At 41.7% G+C, this 22,336-nt stretch overlaps 2 protein-coding genes across 13 annotated transcripts in view; one reads left to right on the top strand and one right to left on the bottom strand.

The window, feature by feature from the left end:
* Positions 1 to 18,010, bottom strand: part of MORC2 (MORC family CW-type zinc finger 2) — a 40,059-nt gene extending 22,049 nt beyond the window's left edge. For 2 of the 12 annotated variants that reach the window (XM_027124281.1, XM_027124282.1), the window contains exons 1-5: positions 16,806 to 18,007; positions 8,134 to 8,187; positions 5,910 to 5,944; positions 3,273 to 3,443; positions 152 to 220 (exon numbers count right to left, since the gene is read on the bottom strand). In XM_027124281.1, the coding sequence (XP_026980082.1) occupies positions 152 to 220; positions 3,273 to 3,443; positions 5,910 to 5,944; positions 8,134 to 8,187; positions 16,806 to 16,873 (397 nt within the window). In that variant the 5' untranslated portion in view covers positions 16,874 to 18,007. Of the gene's footprint in view, positions 1 to 151; positions 221 to 3,272; positions 3,444 to 5,909; positions 5,945 to 8,133; positions 8,188 to 12,682; positions 12,764 to 12,803; positions 12,844 to 16,805 lie in introns of those variants that run through there. The other 10 variants (XM_027124284.1, XM_027124285.1, XM_027124291.1 and 7 more) reach the window with 8 other exon arrangements.
* LOC113629677 (40S ribosomal protein S27-like) lies at positions 15,080 to 15,852 on the top strand. The gene has a single exon (XM_027124296.1). The coding sequence runs from the start codon at positions 15,551 to 15,553 to the stop codon at positions 15,797 to 15,799; it is 249 nt and encodes an 82-aa protein (XP_026980097.1). The 5' UTR covers positions 15,080 to 15,550; the 3' UTR covers positions 15,800 to 15,852.
* Positions 18,011 to 22,336: the final 4,326 nt, after the last annotated feature.

Below are 22,336 nucleotides of genomic sequence, written 5' to 3'. Positions count from 1 at the left end.
ATCTGTGAGTGGAATTAAGCCTGAGATGTTGCAAGAGACCTCCCTCTCCCTTCTAGTCACAAGAGTGAGGCAGAAAAACAAGTTAACACAATAAGCATTTTGTAAAAATGGTTACTTCCTCCCCAAAAGAAGCAATCAGCCCAACACTTACTTGGATCCATTCCTGCTCCATCATCCAAAAAACAAAGCATAAATCCTCCGCGAAGGTCCTCTCGCCTTTCTGTAAAAGAAGGAGCTGCCATTACTGGGCAGTTACCCACCAGAGGGCGGCAACCTGTTTGTGATCGGAAGGTGGATCAATGTGAAGCTTAGTCCAAAAAGGCCTTCTCCTTCTAACAGTCCTAGCTAGTGTGAGTTAAATGTCAGGGCCCTTGATGGTAGGAATTTCCATCAAAGGCTCTCCAATGCATTCTAGTCCACGACAAAGCATAAGAGAATGTATAAGGAAGGGACAGAGAATACCTAGTCCAGCATCTAGCCACAGCCAGGGCCACTGAACATGCACGGATTTCATACACACCTCAACCATCCTTCTGCCTCTCTGCACCTGGATTTTTTCCACCTCTGCCTTCTGCTGTGGACACTAAAGTACTCCAACTACTACATGCTGTACCTTATCAACAGTGCTCAAATTCAACAGGGCACCTCGTTTGTGGGTTAAGTTCGGGGTAGCCTTCAGATAAAGTGATGGAGCCAGACGTGCTATGGACACAGTGGTAGCAGCTGCTATCTAGAAGGTGAATTACTAAGTCAGTATGTGACTAGCCCCAGGCCAACCATAGTTTCTGGGCCACGAGTATTCATCATCACATCCCCTCCTTGCTATGGGTCCTTCAAATAGCTCCCCATCCCAGAAGTGAGATGGCACAGAGTATAGTGAGAGCTGCCTGGTTTCCAACTGGACCTGCTCGACTGGAGAGAGGAACAGTCCTTCGACAATAAGAGACAGAGCAGCTGTGGCAGGGCGTCCTGACCGACAGGAAGGAAATGTATGAGACTAAGGCTGCCATTCCAGTGGCTAGAAGAACCCCTTCCTTCAGCAGCTGTCTCTACAGCAGCAAGTGGTCACTCAGAGCAGTCTGGGTCCAAGCACATCAGAGACACTGGAGAAGAGATTCCCAAACAGGGAAGGGAACCACACTAGAGTTTCCAAGGTGCCTTTTGACCCCAGTGATGAGGACTAGGCAGGCAAAGGAGGAACGGCACAGGCCTTGGAATCAGGTGAGCATTTGTACTAAAAAGGAAGAAGGTCAGTTTAAGGTACTACAGGGATAAGCCCAAGGCTGCCTTGGAGTCTATTCCCTAATTGAGGACATTTTTGTCTCCCCCAAGCTGCAGTTCACCAACTTCACCCAACTATCTAAGCAGTGGAACTTCAGTTTAAAATGCTCTTTGTCCTCCCCTCAAGTTAAATACTCAAGTAAGTCATAACCACCTCTGTTAAATGGACTAGTTAATGTAATTTAAAATGCTATTTCAGAAGTACTATAAGCCACAGAGATTTTCAAGTATCATTCGATGTTCAGGAAGCTGAACTTTGCTGAAACATTAATCACAGGTGCTTCCTGAAAGTTCGAGAATAAGGACCTTCTTGGAAGTACTACTGGTAGATAAGAAAATTTTTCCTGTGGCAGTGCCTTTTATCAGTCTGGAGAACCCAAATGAGATCTAGTAAGCAGAAGCAAGGGCAAAAAAGGTGCAAAAATTTCTCAAAGTTTCCTTCTGGAGGAAGCAAAGTGTCATATGGAGACTCAAACTGGGTCAGGAACAGAGCGTGGTAAAGAAAGTGTTCTAAATCTAGCCAAGAGCCATTTGCTGTATGCTTTAGCCATAAAATGTACACGAAGACTCTGCTTTGGGATCTAGAAATTGGTTCAAGCCAAGTGTATCTGAAAAACCTCCAAGGATTGATTACTGGCATTTCTTGAACACTACCTAGGAATTACTTCTAGGTCCTTATGTTTGGTAGAACAGGACTCACGGGCCGTTTTCTTTTTTTTTTTTTTAATTTTGATGCTTTTTAAAAAAAATTTATTCATGTCTGGCTGCGTTGGGTCTTCGTTGCTGCGCGCGGGCTTTCTCTAGTTGCAGCAAGCGGGGGTTACTCTTCGCTGCCGTGCGCAGGCTTCTCATTGCAGTGGCTTCTCTTATTGTGGAGCATGAGCGCAAGGCGCACGGGCTTCAGTAGTTGTGGCACACAGGCTCGGTAGTTGTGGCTCGCGGGCTCTAGAGCACAGGCTCAGTAGTTGTGGCGCACGGGCTTAGTTGCTCCACACACAGCATGTGGGATCTTCCCGGACCAGAGCTTGAACCCGTGTGCCCTGCATTTGCAGGCGGATTCTTAACCACTGCGCCACCAGGGAAGTCCACACAGGCTGTTTTAACACACAATCATCACTTAACAGTGGGTCTGAGATCCCTTTCTTGCCCAAGGACTTCATTTTAAAGCTTTTTCATATGTTTATGAGAGTAAGAGACCCACCTATGGAGGGTCCTCCTGGCCACACAGTGACCAACAGTAAGTAAGCAGCTAGCAGTGCTCAGGTCCACAGTCACGTGTGGCACTGCCTCAGGGCCAAAAGAGACTAGGTGACACAGCAGTAACTCCTTCAACTTTGTAAGGAGGCAGTATGGCATCTTCACTTGGCTAAAATGCTTATCCCTATCACTCAGTTATTCAATGTGCCTGGCTCTGTGATGAAGATAATAGCCGAGAATAATGCGGATGTGATCACTGCCTTCAGGGAGCTTACAATTCATAGGATAGCTACTCCCTGTAGCAGATCAGTAAGCAGGAGGGTTTAAGCAGAAGGAGACTGAGAAGAGTGTCAGCTAGAGCAAAGGCAGTGTGCATAAGGATCACCTGAAGAGCCTGTTAAAATACAAATTCGGGGCTCCACCCTGCAGAGTCTAGTAGTGTGGGTCGGAGGTGGTACCTGAGAATTTGCATTTCTAACAAGCTCCCAGGTGATGCCAATACTGTCCACCACTGGTCCACTCTTTGAGAAGCAGAGAGCTAGAGCTAGCAAGAACTAGAAGGCCTCTCTGCTTGAACCTATCTCCCCAGACATTCCAGCAGTTAGAGATACATTCCTAGCACATTCTATTCACTTTAGTCAGTCAATTGAGTGCTATCTAAAGCCTCTAAGCAAAGGATTTTTATGAAGATGGGGGAGTTCTGGACAGAAGGGAGTCTAGGCAGCTGGAGGTTGTCTGCTCCCCGTCCCAACATACATCTCAGAAGCAAGACAAGGAGGGCAAAGCCAAACTACCTTCTTTGCAGTTGTGCTTCAGGCCCTGGTAGCAGCTATGTACAATCACAGACCCAGTGTGGAAGGCTGCACATCTAAGTTTCCCCCAACATGACCAAGTCTGGCCTCTCCAAGTTAGCCCAACGTTCCTCCATCCAACTCCCATTGGGGAGAACAGGAAAAAGAAAGAAGCTGGAAAGGAGATGTGAAATGGAGCTATAAGTCAAAAGTCAGAGGCGACAAAATGATGTTGTCCTCAGCGGAGGCTGTAACAGAACAACACTCAAGTTCCTCGTACTTTGCAATGTGTTTGAGCAGTATTTGTTTCAGCTACATTTGCTCTAATTTTCCATTTACTAACCATTGACCTGGCATCACAAAAGGGATCTTTCTTTGAGGCATGGCAGTCCCTATCCAAGGAAGTCCAGAAGATCAATAAAAATACACTCTACTTCTGACAGGCACGTTATGGTCTGGCCCCACCTAACAGGAATGCTTTGGGTACGGGAGTCTGATTCCTTTCTCACCCTTCTTTAAATTACAATGTGAATGTGTGGCGAATTCAAACTACATCTGATGTTGGGGGAGATTTCCGAGTTCAGTTATCAATCTAGTTTCAGAATGGGAGACAGGAAGATACTTTCCCCAATATAGTAAGAACAAAAACTTTATATTACTAATTCTATTATTCTACTTGTAAAATGAGGTTGCTTTTATTCCTCCTGTTGAATGTGTTAATACGGCACTGAAGTAGAAAAGTGTGAAGTTAGGGGCACCTCAGTCAAGATTCCCAATCTCAAGGTACTTGAGAGTAAATCAAGTCTTTCTCCAAAATGCTATAGTGCTTAGCGCTTCTATCACACCATTTAATCCTTAACTACCTTGACAGTTCCCTCAAGATCAAGTTATTGTTCTCTAATCATCTGTAGAGTGCTGTCTCTCCAATTAGTGACTAAGCTGTCTAATGAGAATTTAGCAAAGGCCCCATCTCATGCTCTCTCGACTCCTCCCAAAACACAACAGCAGTAACACTGAGCACAGAATGAATGCACACTGGGCCCTTTTCATTTAAAGTGAAATCCAACTGTTTGTTCTGCTGCATTCTAAGGGTAAAGCACTAAATTTCCTTGCTGAAATTCACCCACCAAAGGTAGTAAGAAGGAGCAGGGATGATCTCTTTTAAAAAGCTTCTTCCAGTAATTCCCTGGAGGTCCAGTGGTTAGGCGCTCTCACTGCTGGGGCCTCAGATTCAATCCCTGATCTGGGGACTAAACTCCCATAGGCTGCGTGGCGCAGCCAAAATAAAAAAAAAGCTTCTTCCAAATAGATTTGGCTATGATGATTTGTCCCTTCAACATCACTTGGAGTGGAGACCCATTCTGTGCTTTGCCATCTGTGCAATGATTAATACAGCCACCATTTCTTTCAGAGGTAGCGGTTACTACTCCTCACTAAAGCACACTGAGATGTAAGACATACTGTGGCTTGGGAATGATGCCTCCATCTGGCCTGAGGGTTTAGTAACCATCTTCTAACATTCTGCTGCTATGCCCCCTTTTCTTGTTATTTTCTTCTAAAAATAAAAGTAGTCTTATTTTCACCACTTTGGCAGAGCCTTCTGAACAGAAGGCTTTAGAATTTAAGCAGTATAGCTGACTTTTAGCTGTTCTGAATATTTTCTTTGCTCCAAAGAAAGGAATAAGAAATTCGTATCTGGGGAGATTCTTTATAATTATATGGCATTGGAAATTCTAAGAATTACTTCCTATTGTGTGATTATCCCCATTTATCAAACAGGTCTGTGAAGAAAAAGAGGGATTATTTGATAACCATATATTCCCATAAAAACACTCAAGTTTTCTCAAAAGCTAGACAATGCTACCCAAATTGGATTTAAAAGCCATCTTCCTCTGTTCCACTTCCAGATTTTTAGCATTCAAACGACCAAAAAATGTGCTGGTGCAAACACTGAACAGGCAAAAAGCAAGCTATTTATCAAATAATAAATAAATAAATAAATAATAATGACTAAGATTTCTTCCACTGTTGTACCCACTCCATAAAAAAAAAAAAAGGATCTTACTGCCAAAGAGCAGAGCCAATTAGGCAAAATAGTAGATGCTGTCAATATCTTTAAATTCGAAGCAAAGCAGCCCTTCTTCCTACATAACTTCTCTGCCTGAGAACATCTCTGCAGACCTCAGTGTCAACCTGGTTACACAACTGTTTATACAACTGACACCAGCAACTCTCCAAGTTGGGACTTGTCCTCACCAAGGCTGCAGAGGGAGAAGATGGCCTTCAACAAGATCTCTCTTTGGCTGCAGGAACCACAAACCTGGTCACCTGCTAACTCCAATCAGGACAATCAGTGGTACTTGGTCATTTCACTCCCCATCACCCCCATAAATCTCCTAGCGGATTTATTTAAATAGATCTATAGATCTGGGCACCCTGTGTTAGTTCCTTTACACCAATATTCTTGATTTCTATTACATGCCTGACGAGGGCTGCCCTGTTTCTCCCTAAGACCTGTAGTAATCAGGCTGTCTACCCACGCTCCAAAAACCAGTTTTTTCCCACTCATTTCTTCTTAGGCACAGCAATAAATGCTTTCGGGAACTGGGCATTAGAAGAAAGGACTGATGTCTGTCTTACCTGCATAAATATCGATTCTGGTGGCATCAGCATCTCTGCAAAGTTAAAAGAAAAAAAAATCAAGATTCAAATGAGAATATGAAAATATCAACCATCAAGATGCACAATATTTTGAGGGGGATATGTACTATTTTGAATCTATCTTCAGGAAGTCATAAAGAAATTCTATATACATTAAAGATATACTTTTACATTTGGTAACACAATTTTCCTTACATGTCTATGAAACACTTCTGGAGCTCCAAATTATTTAAAATAATCACAGGGTACACAGGACCTAGACACACTTTTTTAATAAAAATTTCACCGTTTAACATCTAAAAAGAACATTTTTTAGATGTTTAAAAACATCTAAAAAATGTTTTATCCTTTTTTAGAGGATAAAAAAGAACATTTCTTTTACACACTAGGAAATGACTCCAATCACTCATTTGATTGCAATCATAAACAATGTTCCAATAACTTGTCCATTTTTTCTTCTCACCAAGATTTGAGAAAAAAGAAAACAACAACTTGCCACAAAGCCTAAGAAAAATCAGGTCTCATGGTATACACACTATAGTCAGCAGACTGATTCATAAGCCCATAATCTGATCCTCCCTAAACTTGAAAGGAAGTTGGGACAGTCCATTAGACTCCAGCCATCAGCTGAAATAAAAGTTCAGTTATCAATGAAGTCTTCCATAAAGGCTTGAAAGTAATCTAGTCCAGTTCTGCCAACTGTAGACAAGGAAAATGAGGCACAGAGTTTCACTGGTTTTAAATGTGAAAAATCCACTCAAATCCATACAACTCTACATGTGCCTATTCTCAAAGACATAAAAACATTTTCAAAAATAAAAAAGATTGGCAAAATGTGTGCATGAGCAGGAACATACACTCCCAGACAATCTCCAGTTCACCGTATGATATACAAAACAGCAGTCTGACAAAACACATTACAGTCTCACTAAACTAACAAGTGGGAAATTCAAACACAGTTCCATTAAGCTACAACATTTTTAAATTGAATATAAAAATTATAAGTCAACCAGGATTGAAACAATTGAAAACACTGAAAATGGGAGCTTTCTAGTTAAACAACTTGTTAACCAGCACACTTCCATAAGCAGTCCAGTGAATAATAACAATAAAAGTAATAATAGTATAGGTTTATAGCATGGACATAGGTAGACATAATTATTATTATGTCATTAACTGGAGATCTGTTTAGAAAGTACTCCTGTCAACTCTTATCCTCTTCTTCCTTCATTAGTCATCAACACTTGGTCAATAAACGCCGTGTCTGAATTTTATGTTTGCATTCAGAAACAAGACTGAGATAATATTTTAGTGATATAATCATAAAAAGACTTCTGATTTGGACTTTGCTATTTATCTCTGAACCAACCCAAACTTTTCAGTCTTGCTCAGTAACATTTATAGGCTTCTTAAATAAAAGTGCTTAGCGCTTCTAAGCACAATTGCTAACAATGGAAGATGCTTTGATCAACCTGAGTCATCTGACAATAAAATACAGTCACTCCTCCGTATCTGCAGGGGATTGGTTCCAGGACCACCCAGGAATACCAAAATCTGCAGATGCTCAACTCCCTTATATAAAATAGTATAGTACTTGCATATAACCTATGCACATCCTCACGTCTACTTAAAATCATCTCTAGCTACTTATGATAACTAATACAATGTAAATGCTATGTAAATAGTTGCCAGCATGCAACAAATTCAAGTTTTACTTTTTTGGAACTTTCTGGAACTTTCAAATACTTTCGATCATGGTTCATTGAATCACAGATGCAGAACTTGCAGATACAGAGGGCTGATTATACATTTTGGGAAGACACAGAACTCTGACATAATTTTAAAGACATTAGATAGTGTACTGTCCTGGTAGCACAAATTAAAACAGAGCTTGTCTGTCCTAGTAATTAGCTAACTAAATTTTTATCTTAATTCCCTGTTTTTCACTACAATTATCTTGCTCTAATACACAAGGGAAGGTAGCTTTGGAGGTCATAAATTCACTATTTTTAGGCTGGAGCACAGCAATGAATGAATTAAGGTATCAACTAATGTGCTATTAAAAATACTTTTTGGGTAAGAGGCTTCTTAGGAATGAGTCGCATTTGCAACAGAATTGCCCTTCTCCCAAGTCTTCAGAGAGCAAAGGTCACACGACCCAAAAAGTTTTCACGCAGAGACTGTATGCTTGAAGACTACATACCTTGCATTATCAACTAGTTCAGCAAGAGCACCAAACAAGAATTCATGAGTGGTTCTGAAATGATAAATATTGAGAGTCAGGAAAAGAATTATGGAATTAAACTATGATTCCTAATAAAAAGTCAAGGTTATAAAATAAAGTTTTTGGGAAAAAAAAACCTAAAATTGTCATTTGCATCATCAATTTACATTACTGAAGTTTAAATTTCCCCACAATTCAAGTCTTTCCAGAGCTCACTAGTAGTCCTCAAGTGTTAACCTGTCAAGTCCTGCTATCTACTCAAAAATGTTTATTCTTACTATTTTGAGTAGAGGAACCCACTCTAAAACATTCAAAGATTCCTATGTGTACTACTTCTAAAACAGTGTTTTTCACTATTCGTATTCTACCCTGAAAAATGCCTATATTCCATTTTTCATTGCCTTAACCAGCTGTCAGTTTCTGCATATCTCTTAAGAATTCTCAAAGGACAAATTGCTAGCATTCAGCTTTACCAATACCTTTGTGTGATTTACTGGTGAAAACCCATTCAGTTTTGTGCAATTTATAAGCAAAAATACTCCATTTGAAAGTGGGGAGAAAGAAAATAATCCATTTCTTGACATTCCCTGATTTTGGCCAAAAACAAAACTTTCTCCACATTAAAGAAAGGAATCCAAGACACTCTTAAACAATTCCTCCTTATCCTAAGAGGATAAGGGCTTGGTGTGGCCTCCTAGGGCCCTTGTTCAAGTTAGCCCTTTCAAGGAGGGTAGCCAATGGTCATCTCCTCCTCTAGGAGGCTGCTCAAAATGTGAGTGGGATAAGTTCACAATTACCATGTTATTCAGAACTCAATAAAGATGATGTTTATGTGTAAGATGTCTCCTTACATTTCTTCCTCCATTTATACCTTCTTTAATTTGTGCTGTTTCCCATAATAGTCCTCGTTAGATATAAAAGTAGATGTGTCTACCTAGAACCACCTAGAAACTCTGACATGTTTCTTCTTTGGCCACACCTTGTGGCATGTGGGACCCTAGTTCCTTGACCAGGGATGGAACCTGTGCCCCCTGCAGTGGAAGTACGGAGACTTAACAACTGGACCTCCAGGGGAGTCCTGAAACTCTGACTTTTGATTAAAGAAAATATAAAAGCATTAACCCACATATTACCATCATCAATTTTTCAAAAATAACCATGTTATTCCAGTTGATTTTTTTGTATGTAAAGTTTCAGCCAATAGATAAAGTGAAAATTTCTAAAAATTGAGAATGAAATATATCAATACTAAATAAGCAGTGTCTAGGATCTATGAGCACTTACTATATTGTTCAAAACAAATTGTAAAACGCTTGTTTATAAAATAAATACCCAAATTTCAAGTGTCCAGGAACACTGGTTTTTCCTCAAATAAATCTTCAAATTTTTACAAATGCAAATTTTTAATTAAAACTACCAGTTCTTGGAATTTTAGGAAGAACTTTTCCGCATGAGATCAGTGAATATATCTGCTGCTGATCCAAAGGCAGTACCATGATGTATTAACAAAATGTAGAAATTTTATCTCCAAGTCCCCTAACAGAGCTCAAATTCTTCTGACTAAAATCCAATTCTTAATTATTTTACATGAAAAAACCCCCCCACAATTTTGCAAGGAAAAACACCTGCAAGAAACATCCATATCTTTATTTATTTTAAAAATGTGTCTCCAAGGGCTTCTCTGGTGGCACAGTGGTTAAGAATCCACCTGTCAGAACACTCTATGACATAAATCACAGCAAGATCCTTTTTGACCCACTTCCTACAGAAATGGAAATAAAAACAAAAATAAACAAATGGGACCTAATGAAACTTAAAAGCTTTTGCACAGCAAAGGAAACCATAAACAAGACAAAAAGACAACCCTCAGAATGGGAGAAAATATTTGCAAATGGAGCAACTGACAAAGGATTAATCTCCAAAATTTACAAGCAGCTCATGCAGCTCAGTATCAAAAAAACAAACAACCCAATCCAAAACTGGGCAGAAGACCTACATAGACATTTCTCCAAAGAAGATATACAGATTGCCAACAAACACATGAAAGGATGCTCAACATCATTAATCATTAGAGAAATGCAAATCAAAATTACAATGAGGTATCACCTCACACCAGTGAGAATGGCCATCAACCAAAAATCTACAAACAATAAATGCTGGAGAGGGTGTGGAGAAAAGGGAACCCTCTTGCACTGTTGGTGGGAATGTAAATTGATACAGCCACTATGGAGAACAGTATGGAGGTTCCTTAAAAACTAAAAATAGCACTACCATACAACCCAGCAATCCGACTACTGGGCATATACCCTGAGAAAACCATAATTCAAAAGGAGTCATGTACCACAATGTTCACTGCAGCTCTATTTACAACAGCCAGGACATGGAAGCAACCTAAGTGTCCATCGACAGATGAATGGATAAAGAAGATGTGGCACATATATATGGTGGAATATTACTCAGCCATAAAAAGAAATGAAACTGAGTTATTTGTAGTGAGGTGGATGCACCTGAAGTCTGTCATACAGAGTGAAGTCAGTTAGAAAGAGAAAAACAAATACCGTATGCTGACACATATATATGGAATCTAAAAAAAAAAAAAAAAAAGGTCATGAAGAACCTAGGGGCAGGACAGGAATAAAGACACAGACCTACTAGAGAATGGACTTGAGAACACGGGGAGGGGGAAGGGTAAGCTGGGACAAACTGAGGGAGTGGCATAGACATATATGCACTACCAAATGTAAAACCAATAGCTGGTGGGAAGCAGCTGCATAGCACAGGGAGATCAGCTCGGTGCTTTGTGACCACCTAGAGGGGTGGGATAGGGAGGGTGGGAGGGAGGGAGACGCAAGAGGGAAGAGATATGGGGATATATGTGTATGTATAGCTGATTCACTCTGTTATACAGCAGAAACTAACACACCACTGTAAAGCAATTATACTCCAATAAAGATGCTAAAAAATAAATAAATTTTAAAATAATTTTTAAAATATTAAAAAAAAACAGAATCCACCTGCCAATGCAGGGGACACGGGTTCAAGCCCTGGTCCAGGAAGATGCCACATGTCACGGAGCAAATAAGCCCATGCGCCACAACTACTGAGCCTGCACTCTAGAGCCCATAAGCCACAACTACTGAAACCCACGTGCCCAGAATCCTTGCTCCACAACAAGAGAAGCCACTGCAATGAGAAACCCGCGCACCACAACCAGGAGTAACCACAGCTCGCCACAACTAGAGAAAGCCTGTAGGCAGCAATGAAGACCCAACACAGCCAAAAATAAATAAATTAATTTAAATAAATAAATAAAAGACAAACTCATTAAAAAAAATTTTGTCTCTAAAATCATCACCTTAAATTCTTCAAATTATTAATTGAAGAAACAAAAAAATATTCTGATTACTTCAACTAATTAAATAGGGAAAATAAGCTGGAAAATTAAAGTGATTTGATGATGGTAATATAAGTTAAAAGTAAATGTTTGTTTTCAAGCTTTCAACCAATCATTTTCCTGTCTGACTAAGCAATGACTAAGAAACTTATAAAGTGAATTAGTTTTCTATACTCTAAATTTTCTTTTTAATTTTTTTTTTTTTTTTTTTTGCGGTACGCGGGCCTCTCACTGTTGTGGCCTCTCCCGCTGCGGAGCACAGGCTCCAGACGCGCAGGCTCAGCGGCCATGGCTCACGGGCCCAGCCTCTCTGCCGCATGTGGGATCTTCCCGGACCAGGGCACGAACCCGTGTCCCCTGCATTGGCAGGTGGACTCAACCACTGCGCCACCAGGGAAGCCCCCTAAATTTTCTTTTTGATTTTGAAGGCTAAAATGTAAAGTAACAAATTCTACTGCAATATTTCTCATTTCAAAAAGAATTTGTACTTGAAGTCAAGGAATATCAGAAATATAGCTCCTGGAAAAAAACAAGAGTACAATCTTAGTAAGAATGAGACTACAATTTGTATGTAGAAATCTTTGGGATTATCTGGCCTTTGGTAGTGACAATGGTGAATATCAATAATCTGGAAAACTAATTCTGATACCTTTGCCATCAGGGCAAAGAAATCAAAAACAGAAACAGCAATTGCTTCTCACCAATACATATTTCTGATTGTTTCACATGAAAATTAAAGACATTTAGAATTCAATAATATCTCAAAAGGGCAAGCACAAAGAGCACTTCTGGCTAAGTTTTTAGTGCTTTCTACACAATGCTTAGAAAAGTGTCTTGTACATTTAGAATCTAAAGAAAACATTCCAAATGTCTTCGTTGTTCCGCACAGTATCAATGCTGTTCCACAATACGTATTTCAGATAAGTTAACAGATACTTTAAAATGTAGCTAAGGGGTGCTTTTGTGATGTGTGCTGACACATCATAAAAGGAGCCTTTTGTGACAACTGTTGGTAAGGTCAGAGACAACACTCGGATTCTTCTCCAAACCTCCAAGTGAATAACTGATCCTACTAACAAATGCTAAAGCCAGAGTTCTAAGTATCTCTTAAATTCATAAGAACCAAAAACGTACCAACTGTGTAAGCTCTCCCCTTTTTTTCAAATAACATTCAAAGAGGTGTACTCATTGCTAGCTGGCAGTTGAGATAGAGATATCTGTATAAGTATCAAAGGAAATTATTTTCTTCACAGACCTAAAGATTCTTTGCATGTGATCCAAGAAAGATCAACCATCTGGAAAAAGACAAAGATTTTTAACAACCTCTTTCACTTTCAACTGATTGTGGCTTTTATACCATTTGTGCTACGATCAAAATAACTTTGCAGCTCAGCATTTCCAGTGACAAATTCAAGTGTAAATCTACTCATTATGTAAGGAAAATGGTCTATTTATATTCAGCCTGAATTTAAAGCCATAGATTATCCATAACCCCATCACACAGTGATAGCTTCTGCTGAATTCTTGGATATGCTGTTAAGAGTTAATTGCCTTAACTGCTAGAAAATAAAGATAAAAATTCTAGAGCAACCATTTTACATTCTAATGGCTTTAACATAGTCAGAGTGTGAACCCACATTTCAACAGGATTATAAATTATAAGATATATGGTCTCTAGAGATGAAAGGTTCCTTTACATTCACTTCACATACCAAGAAAACAACCCAAAAATATATGGCCAAGATAATAAGTTATTAAATGTGCAGACACGAAGAGACATAGAAAACAGGCATCTTATACTTAAGCACCCTGCTCTATCAGAGCACTTAGCAATACTGCATACAGAGTGATTTAAGATACGCCCCTTATGCCAAAGGAACATCACTACCATCGCTACATCTGGTATCTGGCCCTTGATTACTCATGAACATTTTAGTAGCAGTCACAAAATCCATCACCAAAGAGCAGTAACAGCATAAAACTACATTTAGTAGTTCATTGACTGAAGTTAATTCTAACTTCAATCATTTCATATGAGCAACATGCAATATTAAAGCAAATTAGCCTAAGACCTTCATGTTAGAATTTCCCAGGCCTGCTTCAAACCTTAATGCTGATATAATCAAGAGAATAACCATCAACAGTTACTGTAGACCTAACACAAAAAAAATTTTTTAATTTAAGGCAGGGGTTTATCATCTCCAACAGATGCTCCAGAATTTACTAAAAATTAATCTGCCTAATGACTACCACCAAACAGCAAGTAGCTACCACACTGACCAACTTTTGGTTTATATGAGGTAATATTATAAATAAAACAAATAACTGTCACCATTTATTCAATATTTACTGTGAACCATATGGGAACTAATTACCTTATAAACATTATTTTACATAATTCTCATAAACATTGTCAGATTAGCCCCATTTTGTACATGAAGAAACTGAGGCTCAGATAAGTTGACCTACCCAAGGGCACAGCCAGGAAGCAGTCAAACATAAGTTTGGCTGGCTCCCAAGCCCATGCTCTTTTTACTGCACCACGCTGATTTCTATCCTGGACTCTGCTAAATGGGAGATAAAGGGTCACTTTTTCACAATTCAATATGGCAATATTGTAGATGTCAGACACCCTAAAATGGTCTTTTTTTTTTTTAATTAGAATAAAGCAGAAGGCAAGTCCTCCCTTCTCCAAAGGTAACACTGCATCATTTAACCCAGAGGAGATATATCTACCTTCATTACGATTAACAAGTCACATTTTATGAAAATTAAAAATCTGTTTCCTCTAGAAATGAACTTCCAGTCAAGTCACAATAAAGAAAGGTCCTGAAATTGGCTACAAACCAAAAACTTATCTAGGTGTTCGGGGGTTCATATTTTCTTCTGGCAGGACTGGACACATTCAGAAGTAAACAACTTCTAAGGTGTGATCCAGGTAATAAATTCCAGAGCTTCCAAAATGATACATCCAACCCTCAAAATGCTTATGCAAGCAAGTGGTTCCAATTCAACACGATAAGTCAAATTCCCAGAAAATTCTCCAATTTCAAACAAGTGACTCAACTGAGGTTCAATTCTTTGCCTTTGCTCTGTTCTATTAACAAACTATAAAATAGCAAAAGAAATACAGAGAAATATCCCAGAATCCTCAAATAAAAGGTTCGAGATAAACTAAAATTGAAGACTTTTAAAGTGGTAAGTAAACCCTCTGCTGTATAGACAAGGAAACAAAGTAAAACTGACTACAGTAGGAGGTCTTGCCTAATGGTTAAAAGCACTAACCATGTGGCCAGATAAATCTTACTGCCTTCAATCTTGGTGCCTTACATCTGCCACTTAGCAGCTGTGTAACCTTTCGCATGTAACTTAATCTCTTTGAGCCTCAGTCTCCTCAAATGCAAAATAGGAATAACCCTTATTCCAGTAGGGCTGCTATAAAGATTACTTTAGACCATGTTTAAAAGTGACTGGCATGAAGCAATTAACTGTTGTTACTATCATTTTATCATCAAATAAAGTCTTTGGGGAAGCTGGAACAACCTAGTTTCTGAACTCTCGTTATGGTCTTCCAAGAATATCAGTGTTTTGGCCCCTCATTCCAAAATTCACAACTGAATTTAACAAACACAAGCATCTGTGAACATCTAAGTGGCCTTCCACTACTTGTTCTTAACGTGGCAGTTCAAATACACAAAAGGATACTAAAGGATACTGCCCTTGGCTATACTATGAGCTAGATGGGTATAACCTTTGATCAGAGACCTTATCTAGCTGGATTTCAGATTCATTATCCACAGCTTGAGAATTCACCTAGGTGACTCTGCAATACCTACTTAAACACTCTAGTTCAGTAAGAATCTTCCTAAACAAAACAAAACCAGGTTCTCATTTGGCAACTCGCTTCACTACTCAGAAAATTTTGATTTCCTCTATAGGAAAAACAGCAAACAAAAAAATTACAGACGTCCTTTCCAACAGTGATGGCCTCCCCACAAGATCATGCCTCTCACAAAGGATCTCCTTCATCCCTCTCCAGAAAAGAGGAAACACAAGACGAAGCACCTGGTGCAGAGCCTCAATTCCTATTTCATGGACGTGAAATGCCCAGGATGCTATAAAATTACCACCATCTTTAGCCATGCACAAAGAGTAGTTTTGTGTGTCGGCTACTCTACTGTCCTCTGTCAGCCTACAGGAGGAAAAGCAAGGCTTACGGAAGAATGCTCCTTCAGACGGAAGCGGCACTAAAAGCCCCCAGAATCAAGATGAATGGGAAACCATCCCAATAAACATATTTTGGATTAAAAAAAAAATTACAGACGTTATCACAAATATGTGGTTCTTTCCCGTAAAAGGCTAAGTTATTGTACTATTACTAGATAACTGAAGTCTATGTTCTCAACCCTGAAGGTGGTTCTTCTGAACTCTGGGCCATTCATTTAGCTGCTCGCCACCTCTCCAGGTACCAAAATGAGAAAATACTTACCTTCATCTCAAAAGTGCCAAATGAATGTACTAAAGGACTAAATAGTTATACCCCCCACTGCATCACTTCCAAAAGAGTGGGCATAAGGATTAACCCTAAAACATTCCAGACCAATGTGGAGTGATGGTAATCTCCTCACAAACTCAAGAACTATGAACACAGTATGTGTCCAATGATTTGCATACATTTTGGGGAAAGGCTATTTAAATCACGGGTTTAACCAAGTGATCACTTCCTGCTTAGCATAAAAAACTACAGTGGATGAGGATGAATTTCCCAGAAAAATAAAACCAACTGTTTTCTGGGGAAAAAATTTCTTCTCACAAGTTGCCATTTAAACGTCTTCATTCCTTTTTTTTTTCTTTTTTCCTTCTTAGAAAGAAAAGACTTGTTAGAAGCCAACTGTTTTGGCTGTTGTCACCAAAGAGAAGAAGGAGTTGATACTAGAATAGTCCAACTTTTGGCGATCCAAAGAACAGTACTTGTTGGATTCCTACCAAACACTTGAATGAAACAACTCAATATACTGACTTCAAGGAGCTAGCTTGCATTTGATCAAATAAATTTTGATCCAATAAAGGAAGATCATATTCTTCTGGATTAGCAACAAACATTTCACTGATCTCAGTTCTTCCATAAAGAGTTCAAGACTCATCCAGTGACACATCCCAAAAAGTAAAAATGCAAAATTTTCTGGGAAAAGGATTTCCATATTAATATCAAGCAACGAGTTATCAGTGATCTCAGTGGCACCTATAGGATACTTACGAATTTGTGTGTAGATAGTCAAACGTTAGCTGAGCTCGATTCAGACTGCTGTAATTTGTGAAAGCCATGAGTGCAATGAGGTCTCCAGTTCTTTACCCACTAACTGGGAACTATAAGCTTACAATGGAACAGATTTTTCAGGATTCCTTCCAGTAAAGGTTTGGTAAATCTGTGCTCCTTAGTTAAACAAGGTTACTTAGTATTTAACCAAGATATATTCAAAAAGATGTCTAAAACAAAAATCGATTTCTCCTTTACATTTTTTTTAATCTTCTCAATGACTATGATGTAATATCTTGGAACTACGTCATAAACGTGTAGTCTTAAGGAGCTTCAGCGTTAATTTGCGACAGTTCACGGAGTGGAATGTGGTTGGTCCTTGAGTAGATGATACTGGAGTTGGTGTTTCAATTACTGCTCCATCTTCATGTTCTTCGAGCCTTTTTTTTGTTGTTCCTCTAAATTTCCTGTGAGGAAATTTACCAATCCGGAAATTTAGCAACTTCAGTCATAAAACTGGACAACCACCCATGTCTTCGCCATCAATGATCCCAGGATCCTTAAATTAGCCCCAGACTGGTGACCACGATGTTGATGAAGTGCATATGGCGTTAGTTCCGGCTTCACCACTTCCTAACTGAAAGATCTCCTAAGCGCTGAAGACCGATTTCTGTTTTCAAAGCCCGGACCAAACCTAGCTTGCTGTGTGCCCCAATTTCGTCAGGGTAGTGGGTCAAATTACCTCACAATGACCCACTAAGTAGCCACAGAATTGACCCGCCCAAATTAACTCAGGCGGGCCGCGCCCCTCCCCCACTTCCCTCAGACACCGGCCTCAGCCTCTAAGGCCCTGACTGGGCCTCGGTCCCGTGGTCTCCTCCTCACGGAGGAGTTAGTCCCAGCTTTCAAGGCCCGGATCGAGGACAGTGGCGAGCGCACCACCCGACCGGGCGTTGCCCGGCGCTCACAGCTGCCTTTGTCCCTCCCCACGGAATTGGAACCCAACAACCGCAGCGCGCTCTTGGAACCATGTGCTGCCGCCGCCTCCGCCTCCGCCGCTGCCGCCGCCGCCGCGAAACCAGCCGCCCGCGCGCCGCTTTGGATGAGATGGTGATTGGACTCAGCACCACAAACTTCGGCGTTTAGGGCTGCTCCGCCGCCGCTGCCGCTGCCGCCTCTGCCACCTCAGCCACCGCTTTGTCTCCGCCAGTGCACACAACCCGGGCCGCCTCGCGCACTCCCCGACGCCCCAAGCCCCCGAGGCCTCCGCGGCGCACTCGGCCAATCACAGAGCCGCCCCTCCTCCCGCCCCCGCCCTGATGCGAAGCCTCCTGATTGGTGGGTAGCGTGTCTCCACGTGACCGGATTTTGTTAGCCGGGCACTCCCCTGTCACGTGAGTGCGCGCGCCTCTCTTCCTGCTTTCTTGACCCTCTCCGCCATTTAAAGAAACAGTACCGGGGGCGGGCCGAGCGACGCAGCCGGGACGGCAGCTGCGGCGCGGACCGGAGGAGCCATCTTGTCTCGTCGCCGGGGAGTCAGGCCCCTAACTCGAAGAAGCCCTGGCGCGCCCTCCCCCCCTTCCCGGTCTGGTAGGGCGAAGGAGCGGGCGCGCGGTCGATCGAGCGATCGGTTGGCGGCTCTTTCTCCTGCTCTGGCATCCAGCTCTTGGGGCGCAGGCCCGGCCGCCGCGGCGCGCGCCCGGTGGCCGTTGGCGCTCGCGCCGCGTCTTTCTTCTTGTACGCAGAACTCGGGCGGCGGCCTATGCGTTTGCGATTCGACGAGGAGTCGTCCGGGTGGTCGGCGGTGGCGGGCAGCTGCTCCGCCCCGCTCCCGGGGAGGCGGCGGGATTTGGCGCGGCCGGGGAAGCTGGGGTGGCCGGGGCCGGCCTGGAGGCCTGGCGCCACCCTTCGGGGCCTGCAAGGACCCATTTGGGCGGGCAGGAGGGGGCCGGGGGATGGTTGGTGGTGGGCTTCCTACTTTGCCTTTTTCTCCTTATGCCGCCTTAGTGAGGGGCGGGAGCTCTGGCGGCAGCTCCGGGGTGGAGAGACAAGCTCCGGAGTCGGAAGAGCTGGGTTTGCTTCCGGGCCTAGCCACCAGCTGGCCGAGTGACCTTAGGCAAGTCACTTGGTAATTTGTCTGCGCCTCAGTTTCCTCCTCTATCAACGTTTGTGGGGTTGAAAGCGCTTTGTAAACTATAAAGCGTCGGTGAATGTAAGGGATGATTATTGTTCGTAATGGTTGGCTTTTTTGTTTGTTTGTTTTGAGTTGTAAGAAAACTTAGCAATTGTCCAATCCTTGGATTTTGAACCTGGGAACCTTGGATTGGAGTTGGATATTCCCAAACTCCCTGAAATCGTGTGCAAAAATTAGTGGGAATATGTATTTTAGGGGAATGAGGATCCATCGGCAGCAAGTTTTCAGAGGGGGCTGTGACCCAGAAGAGTTAAGAACCACAATTCACTTGCCACAAGGAGGAAACTGAGGCCTAGATGTCATTCGGGACCCGTCACAACCAATTTGAAGCCCCTGTTGAATCCCTGGGATATGTGAGCTGTTCTATGCATAGTGGGTATTCGGGGTTAGAACACTCCACTGCTTGGCTTCTATTCTGAGTCTTTTCACCATGGGTTGCCTGAAAGGTGGCTGACGCATATGGTACAGTGGCACCCAATATAAAGCAGCTAAAAGTAGGAGTGGATGTGTTCTCTAGTATCAAGAAGCCTGTTTAATCTTTGGCCCAACAACTTTTTATTTTCTGGTGCCTGACTACCTTTCTGTTTCATTGACCATTTTCCATGACCATGGCTGCCATCCGTTACTTGCTCCTATTTTATATTCTTAGTTTGTGTGGTTGGTAGTGAGCAGGCTTATTTTTAAATGGTGCTGCCAAGTCCAGCTAATTAATGGTGCAGGTGGATTTTTAGCAAGCTGGCTGACTGGAACAAACTGAACCAGGCATGGAATTCCTGAAGATGTTTGGGGGTTTGTCTTTATTAATTGAAGGTTAACATTCTCTGAAAAGTTTTGTTAGAACGTCTGCTGAACCTCAAAATCAGTAGATTGCAAGTGTTTCAAACCTACCTTTCCCCCCTGCTTCTGGCCTGCTTTGTATTCTCTTTGCTTGCAAGTGTGTTACTAAGATGGCCAAAATGCCAGTTTTTGCTTCTTTGTTAATTGTCAGCTGCTTTTATCAAATTCCAGGCCATTATCCAGCAAACACTATAGAAATGTTTGAACACTTGGATTTCAAACATTTTCAATTTGTGGAGTGGTGCTTACCAGTGGTACAGTTCTAAGCAAGCAAACACAAACCCACTTAAGTGTTTTGTTTGTTAGGTGTTAGCCGGTTCTGCTATTTAATACAAACATCTGGGAAAAAAATCAATTGACTATTACCTTTACCTAGAGGGCAGAGACAAAGGATCTCAATTCCAGAGGAGTGACTGTTTTGGAGAAAGATGTGTTGGTCTTTTAGCTCTTTTGTAATTAAATCTGGATGTACCTCAAAAGAATCTTAAGACTGTGGTGATAAGATGCTTTCCTCAGGAGAAAGGAGGAAAAAAACAACTGGAACTCAAAGCTTGAAATTCTGTGACAAAACATGAGCTGTCCAGGATAGGAGGTTGAAAGTGTTTCACTACAGCGTTCTGCTCTCGCTGGAACAGATGTCCTTCGGTGTAGTCACGGCGTGGACTCCAGATTTCCAGATTTTCAAGAACTGGATCTGGGACCTGGAAGAGATTATCAAGATGTGACAGGAACTTGGGAGCTGGATTTTTTTATTTTTGAATTTGGGGACTGTTTTCCTCGCTTAGAGAAAAGAGACAATGACTGAGCAAACACTGCCACCAGCGCTATTACTGGGAATTCGGAGACCTGAATTTTCGCCACACTCTCAGTGCAAACTCTGGCGATGCTCCACCCACAGTGAACTACGGTACTTGCCATTTTCCAAAATGCCTTATTCTTTACCATCTCTGCACTTTTGTTTGTGCTCTCTTCTCTACCCTGGAATGCCTTCCTCCGCTTCTTCACCTATCAAAACTGCCATTTATTCAGTATCCAACTCAGATGCTCTTTCCTTCATGAATTTCCTAACTTTAGGCAGAAATGATCTTTTTTAAGTTTTATAATGTGCTGTTATATATCTTTTATCTATATTTGTATACAAGTAGCTTATAAAGTCCTTTCTTGCATGCATTAGCTCTCTCCAGATAGCAAGCCCCATGAAAGCAAGGGCTTTGTCTTGGGAATCTTTGCCCAGACATTACCACATATGATGAAGCATTAGTAAAAAGAAGGAATTTAGAGAACAGGCGATCTCAGAATAAGCACTCAATAAATGTTTGCTTAGTTGCTGTGTGATAACCTAATTACTCCTGATTAGGGAAAAAGTCACTAGTTTTGGGCCATGTCTCTTCCTTTATTTCATACTTTATTATTTTTTAATTCTAACTTTAAAAAGACTTAGGGAGGGGCTTCCCTGGTGGCGCGGTGGTTGGGAGTCCGCCTGCCAATGCAGGGGACACGGGTTCGTGCCCCAGTCCAGGAAGATCCCACATGCCACGGAGCAGCTGGGCCTGTGAGCCATGGCCGCTGAGCCTGCATGTCCAGAGCCTGTGCTTCGCAATGGGAGAGGCCACAACAGTGAGAGGCCCGCGTACCGCAAAAAAAAAAAAAAAAAAAAAAGACTTAGGGAGCCCTCAAATATAAAGAGAAACTGCTCTGCTGCATAGGGTATTACAGAGGGGTGCAAGGGCCAGGGCCTTATTCCCTGCGTACCTTATTCTCTTGCACTCAAGATGGAATCTTATGAAAATGTAATTAAGGATAGCTTTTACAAATACAAGACCATAAGACAATTTGTGAAAGGCATTGGAAAGGAAGAACAACAGTATCTCCTTTGCTTTGCTTTGGTGTTGGTATATAAAATTAAATCCAGTTCTCATACCACCTTTGGAGCCACTTCTTTCTCCACTAACCACTGCCCAGCAACCTGAATACAATCAAATTACTACCCCAAAGTATGAGACTTGGGGCAGTTCCTATTTGCTGCTTCCCAAGACAGTTTGTCCTCAAGAGTCAGGAAACAGTCTTTACCAGAGAACTCTTTCTGTTCTTATCATCACTGATCGTTAATCATAAGGCTTTTTTCCCCCATTTATCATCTGTCAGCTTCTAAGCCATGCTTGTCAAGAATTAGTATCCGTCAAGCAGCTGATGTGCTGACAGCAGCCCCACCCCAGTGTTAGAGTCGTTTCTTTGTAATTCCAAGCATTTGTTATCTTACATGTTTTGTCCCTCTCCCCTCCAGTCCTGTGCCTCCTGGTTGCCGAGTGTTCACCTGGACCGTCTGACCACCTTTGTGCTATTCCATCAGCCTACAGATCTGGTACCTGGATTTTTGCCCATGGTGATTCTACCACCTTACTACTGAAGAAGACATCATTCCAGTGGACCACTGTGACCCAGGAGGCATCCAGCAAATCATCATGATGTGGCCTTCACCTCCACTCCTGTCCTGTTCTAC

Source organism: Aethalodelphis obliquidens, unplaced genomic scaffold (assembly GCF_003676395.1).
Source record: "Aethalodelphis obliquidens isolate GAN/ISIS:26980383/991018 unplaced genomic scaffold, ASM367639v1 scaffold28, whole genome shotgun sequence".
NCBI lineage: Eukaryota > Metazoa > Chordata > Mammalia > Artiodactyla > Delphinidae > Aethalodelphis > Aethalodelphis obliquidens.
The sequence above is the reverse complement of the archived record's forward strand: the minus strand, read 5'-3'. Positions and strand labels throughout refer to the sequence as shown.